Source organism: Saprolegnia parasitica (assembly GCF_000151545.1).
Source record: "Saprolegnia parasitica CBS 223.65 unplaced genomic scaffold supercont2.215, whole genome shotgun sequence".
NCBI classification, from domain to species: domain Eukaryota; phylum Oomycota; class Saprolegniomycetes; order Saprolegniales; family Saprolegniaceae; genus Saprolegnia; species Saprolegnia parasitica.
In genome coordinates this window covers 16,581-25,123 of record NW_012156609.1, presented here as the reverse complement: position 1 = coordinate 25,123, position 8,543 = coordinate 16,581, and the positions used below count along the sequence as shown (strand labels likewise).

Here is an 8,543-nt window from a genome sequence, read left to right as displayed (position 1 = left end):
GGCTTCGGTAAACGTCGCGTGCTGGAGCACCATGTAGGTTTCGTTGAGTACAAACTGTGTCGATGATAGCACGTCGTTGGTCAAGGTGCCGTCATCACACAAGGCGCCGGTGGCGACTCGAGACGGGGATGTCCAGCTGGAGGCCGTCCGGGCTGTTGGCCATGGCATAGGTGACACTCGCGCTTTCATTGCAGTCGATCGAGAGGCCGCCAAAGACTTGTAGCGTATGGATAAACGTTGGCCAGACGCCAGAGGTTGGGTGAAGGACCGAGCAGACTACGGTGGCCTTCTCGGCGCCCGTATGGATGGCGTGGACGCACGCATCGTCAGAAAAGTAGCTGAATTGTCCCGTCGAACAATCGGCCAGCAGATAGGTTGACTCGCTATTTGACGTCGGGACGCAGACGCTATCGACCACAACTTCGGCGAACCCTGCCTCCGCGTGGTCGATCGTCATGTATAACACGTTCGGCAAGTACGCGTCGGTGGCGACTGAGATATCGGCGGCAAACCCAGTAGCACAGACACCCGGCGCCATATATGTCGAGGCGGTGGTGCCGTTGCCTGCTTCCCATACCATCGACGTTGAGTACACAATACCGTTGGCACAGTCGGGTGTCACGTAGAGGACGAGTGCTGCGTCCGGGTTGTTCACAACGCTGGACTCGTACCAGCAAGCGATGGCAGAGGTCGCCGTCGCCGCAGTCCACACATTGCTCATCGGTGTCGTGCAGTTGCCATCGGAAAAGTAGCCAAACGAAAGACTCTCACAATCAACGCGGAGGTACGGGGTTGTCTCAGTCGTTGAAATCGGGGCGCACAGTCCGTCGAGGACGTGCATCTCCGTATTGGTCCACTGCAGCAACGTCATGTAGCGCTGATGCCCTTGATAGAGAAGGCGTTCGTCCGACGGGCTCGCGAGAAACCCGTTCAAGCACGTTTCGGCGGCGCCGGCGCTTGAGCTGTTGGTCGTGGACCACACGACGGCGCCAGTACAGTCGGGGTTTTCGTAGAGCGCAGCACTCAAATCGACAACCGATTCCAACGGCGCGGCGACGCGGTATGGAACGTCACACGCTATGTGGACAGCGCTGTGCATGCCTGTGGGAATGCTGCAGTTGCTGTCGTTGAAGGCGGCAAACTTGCTGCGGTGGCAGTCGGCGTAGACGTAGCGGGGACTGGACGCCGGCGCCGTGCCGACGCAGAGCCCACTAACGACGACCTCGACGCTTGCGTCCGAGTGGCGCACTGTCATGTACTGTAAATTGGGCAAGTAGCGGTCGAGCGTCGACGAAGCATTGGCCACCAACCCGTCGGTGCAGTTGGTTGAGAGCACCCACGGGTTGGCACTGCTCACATAGAGGACCGCGCCCGAACAATCGGCGTGGTCGAACCGCACGACACTCATCTTGCCGGCTTTTCTGCGTGTGCACGACTGTGGCTATACTTAGCCGCGATTTTAACTACCCGACTCCTACCCTAACCCTAATCCATCTCGGCGCGCAGCGTCGCATCTTTACCCGCTCGCAGTGCCAACCAACATGCTAGAGTTGAAAAAAACGTGACATCTTTAGGATATCTAGACATCATCGTCGGCGGCACCGCTATCCTCTTCCGACTTGTTCACTTTACTGGCCTTGAGCTGCCTCTTCATCGGGTCGGCCGCCATGATTTGGTCCCGGCGCGACGCGAGATAGCCCAGAACAAGGCCACCAACGAGGACGCAAAAGAGCATGAGTGCTATCGCACCACCCGAGCCGCCCGACGTGATGACAAGTGACGTCGTCTTGGGCACGGTGACATTGTTGAAGACAATGCCGCACGCGGTCGAGACGGCGCCGACTTCAAGGACGTCGACTAAGTCCGAACACGCGCTGTCGCTGTAGTAGGCGAACGTCGCATTCGCACACGACGCTCGAAGGAACTTGTCGCCCGTGAAGACGCACGTCTGGTCGCGCGCGACTTCGGTCATGTAGGACCGCGAGATCGTCATGTACGTCGCATTGATGCCAAAGGTCTCGAGGTACACGGTCGTGTTGTAGATGAGGCCGTCGGTGCACCGCCGGTTCGACGCCCGGTGCGGCAAGATGACGTCGTATGGAATGCCGCCGCTGCCCACATTGACTGCGTACAGTGTCTCGCCCGAGCAGTTGGCTTGCGCGTACGTCTGCCCGATGAGCGTCGAGGTGGCCGGCCACGAGATGGGGTTGGGCGTCTCACAGATGATGCTCACCGCCGTTGCATCCAGCGCGAGGACGTCGGTGCAGTTGGCGTTGCCGTAGTAGGCAAAGTCCTGCGCCGTGCAGGATGCCTTGAGGTAAATGTCGGCCGACGGCGACACGGCGACGCAGAGGCCGTCGACGACCTCTTCCGTGGAGCCCATGTCGGGGATCGAGATGGTCGCGTAAATCGTGTCGGGCGCGTACTGGGAGGGCGGCGGTGTGATTTTGCCCGTGTAATACCCCGCCGTGCACGCGCTGAGCACGCTTCCATCCGACATGGTCGAGATGACGTTGGTGTAGTCGACGCTGCCGCTGCAGTCGCGCTTGGCATAGCGCACGATGGCCTTTTGGTTCTCGGACGACGGCCCCGACCCCATGGAAAAGCTAAAAATGACATGGCAGCTGAAACGACCAAGATCTGGCACCAATGTGAGAGCGACGAATGCGATCACGCGAGGGCTATCAAGCGGCCATCGGATCGATCCGTCGCACCCCGTCTTCGGCCAAGTAACGCGGCAAAGCCGAGGTGTTTCAAGCAAGACTCGAACACAAACACGCAGGCATATACTGGAATCCTGTTATTGATCGTTCTTGCCAAACTACATGACACATGTGCGACGTTTTGCATTATGAGCTTGAAGGTACTCGGTCTGTTTTTTCATTCAAGCTACTACTGCAACAAGCCGAGAGTGGGGAGGAAGACGATAAGTGGCGCGGACGAGCTCGTTGATGGGATACTCGACTACACATGCGACTAAACACGCACTAACCTTAGGATTACATCACACACCACCCATCAAAGTCCTATCTCGCTCAATCACATTTGTGATAGATACTTGCCGTAGGAAGGGATGCTTCAAGTATGACCGCACCACTTGCTGCAACGAGAACCCGTCGGCGAGCTCGGTCCATGGTCGTCACAAGGAGGCACGAGGCACGACCAGATCGCCCGTGTGCGAGGAGTACCAGGATTTGATGTCCCTGCGTTCGACTTGACGCTGTCCAATGGCACAAGCTGGCACACGTTATGGTGGACGTCGTGGTACTATTTCCGTGAAGTGGACCGCCAAGAAATATCATCCAGTGGTAAGGCCACAAAAACTGGGGCTAATCCCGTCGCGCCAAGCCGGCCAATGTTTCGTTCCGATTCGAGCAAGCAATTCTTCAGCGTTGTGGCCTCGAGTGCTACTATATGATGACGAGATGCTTCTATTCATCAAGTCTTCCCAACGAAGCGAAGAAAGTATAGGATTCCTGTATTCGTAAAGGTCAACAGCTATCCGTCCCGTAAACCCACAACGATAGCCAGCGAGTCGGGCTTCATTATCGCTTTGTCTTTCCAATGAAAACACCATCCGCCACGACCCGCAGCGCAGCTCGCGAGCGACAGCTCCTCGCCGACCGCCTCTCGAAGCGCAAGGCGCGCCTGGCGTACGTCGCGGAGCGTAGCTCGCTGCAGAGTGCCGTCGAGGCCCTCACGCTTCGGTACTTTGCCATCAAAGGCACGCTACTCCCTTGGCACGACATTGTCGTCGCTCTGCGCGAGTCCTCGGATGCGAGCCTGCTCGAGAACTGCGCGCTGCGCACAGAGGCGACCAAGACAAATGCCATTGTGCAGCGATTGCGCCAGTGGTTTCAAACCATGGAAGCACCACAGGTGTGTCTCCGATCGTGCGACTTGATGTGTACCTAACACTCGTGGACTATGTAGCGGCTCCCCGGGTACTTGTCGCGCGGCGCGGTGTTGGATGTGACGCTGGTCGCTGAGCCGTCGACGCGCCGACTTGGCTACGACTGGATTTCCAAACAGCTCTACCACGGCACGTCGGTGCAGCTGAGCCCGCGCCTCTTTCCGTATGTGTACGAAGACTCGATCAAGGTCGAGTGGGGCGTCCGTGGGCGCAAGCTCGTGTTGCAAAAAGTGATCCAGGCCAGCCAAGAGGTCGTCGCCAAGGCGTTATGGGCAGTCAACCGAGCAGTGGCGACCGAAGCCTTTCCGGTCCCGGACTCTGAGTGTAACAGTAGCATGAAGGTTCGTGTTCTTGATACCGTGGCGCAGGGTCGCAGGGTGTGCGTTTGGACGTAGGTGCTGCGTAAAGAAGTGACGTCGACCGAGCGTTGTAGCTATGTACAGGAGACGTTTCACAATGGCGAGCTTGCTCAGGGGGCAAAGGGCGTAATGCCTTCATTACTGCCATGAGGGAAGGCAGGTTGCTTAGTAGGCGTCGAAATCTAGAATGCTAGCTCTACGACGGCCTCGCAAGATACGCCCCTTCGTGAAAAGATCGTTTCGACTTGCTGCGCGCGCAAAACACCCATTTTACTCGCCGAGCGTGGTGCACGATCGTTGCTCTCGAGCTTTACATAAGCGGTTTGACGAGCCCGACCGCATTATCATTGCCTACCGCACGATATCAAGTGACGAAGCCCACCCTCGTCCCCGCAAATTAGAAGAGAGCTTCGAATGGTAGCATGCGTTGTTTGTTCAGTATCTCGGTCAACTCGCGCTTGCTGCGCACCGTCAACTGTCTCGAGCACCGAGCGGCGTTTGAGTCCGTGCTTGACTATGTCAAGGTGCTGTACCCAGACCTATACGATCGCGAAGTCGTCGAGTACGCAATGCAGGCTGCCGACACAGCGTTCCTCGAGCAGCACATAAGCTGGTTCTTACTGCAGCGTGCTGCATGGATCGCAACCGACTACTTCAAACACTTGGAGCGCGTGCTGGCGCGCCCGACAGCTTTCCGAATTATGTCAATCTAGTGATTTTGTGATGGGCCCGTTTTTTGTGTGGTCGTGGTGCATATCTGGGATGTCCTGCTGAGAGGATAGACTAATAATCCCATTCAAATCTCTTGCACCACCAACATCGGGTACAGTATAACCTGTCTAAAGGCAAGGCCCATTTTTCTTGCCTTTAGCAAATTATCACTTGCGCGAGGTTTTTTCTCTGACCGTCCTGTCAGTGTGTAATGCCAAGGACGAGATAGAAGTCGACCAGACGGACATTACTGAAGCAAAGCTCGCTACCACACGTTCCCTTTGACGCGCATTGTTCCCGAGTACAGGAAGGAGGGAGAGCAAATACAAGTGCATGTTCTCGTGGATTATGAGCTAGAGCTGGAAGAAGCCTTTTGCGTAGCAGTCCGCAGCCCCAGCTCCCGGGAATAGAGAAGTTCCACAACTCCATGGTACTCTTCCGCAAGTCGACGTAGTTGGAGACGTTGGGTAGCTCGAACTCCAAGCCTCTTTCGCGTGCAGTGAGCCAGAATGTCTTTATTGATCTTTTAAGATTCATCACGTCCTCGTGGTACGAGGCGTTCTAGACGCCCTCTGCCTCGGTGGCTGTGCGAGTACCGCGTCGGTAGCGATCCGGCGTAAAATGGCGCCAAGCCGTTACGCCCCTGTACAATATGCTGTGGTATAGACCGATTTCAGGCCATTCGGAATCGAAAACATGCACGTTTCGGTGATGTTGACATGATTGACATGGCATGTCCAAAGTTGCCTTTATGTGGGCAATAAAATTTCATGGGTTGCCTTTAGACAGTCAGGACTGTACGTCTGGGGGTAGGGTTCAGTCTCGCGCCTCGGTGAAATGTTTAAGTGAATCGAGAAGCGTGCGGCACGGTTGCTCCACGCACCCGAGTTCCAAGTCGCACGACCCGGTCAGCAGCGAACAAAACTGTGCGACCAAGACATTCGTGGCTATCGCACATCGGGTGACGCGTCGGCCCATGTGCAGGGTCAAGTTGGCAGGGTGTCCTCATGATCAATTTACTGACTGGTCACGCACCGTACTAGTAGGCGGGGCAAGCTATCTCGTGCCAATGAGACAACTCAGATGCGCCGACGCAACTGATTTTCAGTCCTCCAGTTCTCCCAACATCCCATATTCGCCTCGCGCACTACCGAATCATCTTCGTGTAAACGGTCTGTTTGAAAAAGCCACCTAGCTTGAACCTGCGCGTACCGCTGGCTCGCAACGCGTGTCGTTCTTGGTTACCGCAGGAGATCCCGAGACGAGTCACTTGTTGAAGAACTGTCTGGTTCAATTCGGATTGTTACAGAGCTCGATTGAAGTGGGATGAGTGATCGTTCATTTGAACCCTCCCAAAAGCTCAATGACTTTTTGTGCGACGGTCGCCAGTCCTAAACGGCAAAATATACGCTACTTTACACCGCATTAATCAAGCAGCGTACACACGAGCTAAAAAGTTTGTTTGGTTAGTTCAGGTCATACCGCCGCGTACCATCCTCACGAATCCCATGTAGGGCTAGGTTTCGAACGATGCTCCGTGCAAGTCTCTCACAGGTCGTACAAATACAGCGTAGAACGCATTGCAAGTCTTTGTCCCTACGCGAACCGTGGCGGCGTTGCAGCTGAAATACATGACTTTTCGATTTGCACCGTGGTCGCCCCTACCAACAGGCAGATGGCCCGACCAGAGAGGCCACCTTGTCGAGCCGGCGCTCCAGGCAGCAACCTCGACTAATACTCTTGATTCAAGAATCCATGTCGCTGACCAGATACAGGTCGTCCTCGCCGACCGACTACTCGACTTTGGTGCCCTAGCTTTGCGAGCCACGAAATTGAAGAGCTGCGCGACGTCGAGTATCTGCCGCGTACTAGGCCGGATCAAGTGTATCCTTCGACATCTACTAACGGTTTTTACAACTCGGACGAACGATGATGCGCGGCCCACCACGCTCTAACTCTGCTCACCTGAGACAGAAAGGAATAGAGTTGCCACGTTCGGCAAGTTGACTATAAGAAGAACTCCCTGCGCGCCGTATCGAGCCCATTTCCAGCGTCCAAAATACCGCCATTTGTCGCGCTTAGTGACCGCACGGACAATGCAAGGGACCTTCAACGACTAATAGTTAATAATGGCCGTCGTCGACACGAGGATGCCGGATCGATTAGGGCCACTGGTTTCAGATGTAATTCTATCGCGCTCTCTGCAACAGCTGTATAAAGAGTAGGAGAAGTAAACTGTTCTCGTGTTCTAGTGCGGAGTCAATCCGTGGGACGTTGCATCTAGTTCGCTGCAGTGATAGCTACCGGTACCAGAGGGACCGACGCGCATGAATGGTATCGATCATTAGGTTCAAGTGGCATTGGTGATTCGCAAGTAACTTCTCGCAAGAGGCTGCGAGCCACATGACCGTAGGATGCGAACGCGGTCGACCAAACCCATGCGCTTGCATCGTACCCGGACGAGCCCACCATAGACATGGGTGTAGCAGTGTACTAGTAGGGCTCTTGGCAATGATTGTATCATCCAGGCAAGCCGTGAGCCTGTAGTAGCGAGCAAGTGGTGTGTATGCTACTACTCCATTCGCCCGTCCCTACGCTCGGCTACAAGATCCGGTTCAAGGAGCGTCGCGTGCGGCTCAATGCAAATTGACGTGACTATGAACGCTGCAACTGTAATGCCAGTACTGTGCCAGTGCTGTCGTTGCCGAACGGTGGTAAAAACGTGGGTGCAACTCTTCCACGCTCCTTTTCCGAGACGAGCAAGCAGGCCTCCAGCTGTTTCTGATACAGTACCACTCTTGGATGTGATCGCTGGGCTACTGCAAGGGTTAATATGCAAGTTACTGACCTTGGCTCACTAAAGCGCGCTTTTGCCCTCGGTGCCGCGAAAAATGCGAATCCGGGGTACCGAGGTGCGCTTTAGTGTCGGGGATCGCGAGCATTATCTTCACGCATAATAGCACCGAATTATCCCACTGATCTTATCCATTCGTCGTATCGATGGCCTTGGTTACGTCACTGTACCAGTTAGCTGTGTACCAGTATAGGCAGAGCAGATTGTGATTCCCATAAGGTTAAGATATCAGGTACCAGTAATAATGTCAACTGGCTTCGTCCCCTACCCCCTTCGCCGAGCGTGCAAACAAATTAGAGTGCGAGTTGTGTTGCATATTCCATATGTGTCGCCTGCGAATACAATGTAACGACTTCTACGATCACTGGGAAATCGTCCACAGCGAGGTTCAGATGGCGCGAACCTGGGGCCGTGGGACGGTGCAGCTCACAGAAATTGTTCGGCTCCGCGTTTACACAAGGTACTAGGGACGATTTGGTCTGGCCACTGTGTCCAACGCCAGACTTTGATTCATCCTTTTCATTTCCGCTTTGTCTTTCCAATGAAAACACCATCCGCCACGACCCGCAGCGCAGCTCGCGAGCGACAGCTCCTCGCCGACCGCCTCTCGAAGCGCAAGGCGCGCCTGGCGTACGTCGCGGAGCGTAGCTCGCTGCAGAGTGCCGTCGAGGCCCTCACGCTTCGGTACTTTGCCATCAAAGGCACG

General features: G+C 55.4%; 3 protein-coding genes across 3 annotated transcripts; 1 reads left to right on the top strand and 2 right to left on the bottom strand.

The window, feature by feature from the left end:
* Nucleotides 1-94: 94 nt before the first annotated feature.
* On the bottom strand, nucleotides 95-1,408 carry SPRG_15994 (hypothetical protein; the record flags this gene model as incomplete). The annotated part of the gene is made up of 1 exon (XM_012355199.1): nucleotides 95-1,408. The coding sequence occupies one exon, from the start codon at nucleotides 1,406-1,408 to the stop codon at nucleotides 95-97; it is 1,314 nt and encodes a 437-aa protein (XP_012210589.1).
* A 171-nt stretch (nucleotides 1,409-1,579) lies between these two features.
* SPRG_15993 (hypothetical protein) lies at nucleotides 1,580-2,599 on the bottom strand (the record flags this gene model as incomplete). Its single annotated transcript, XM_012355198.1, has 1 exon — nucleotides 1,580-2,599. One exon carries the CDS (start codon nucleotides 2,597-2,599, stop codon nucleotides 1,580-1,582), a length of 1,020 nt encoding a protein of 339 aa, XP_012210588.1.
* A 965-nt stretch (nucleotides 2,600-3,564) lies between these two features.
* Nucleotides 3,565-4,985, top strand: SPRG_15992 (hypothetical protein; the record flags this gene model as incomplete). Its single annotated transcript, XM_012355197.1, has 4 exons — nucleotides 3,565-3,879; nucleotides 3,934-4,254; nucleotides 4,309-4,328; nucleotides 4,712-4,985. The coding sequence occupies 4 exons, from the start codon at nucleotides 3,565-3,567 to the stop codon at nucleotides 4,983-4,985; spliced, it is 930 nt and encodes a 309-aa protein (XP_012210587.1).
* Between the last annotated feature and the right edge of the window lie 3,558 nt (nucleotides 4,986-8,543).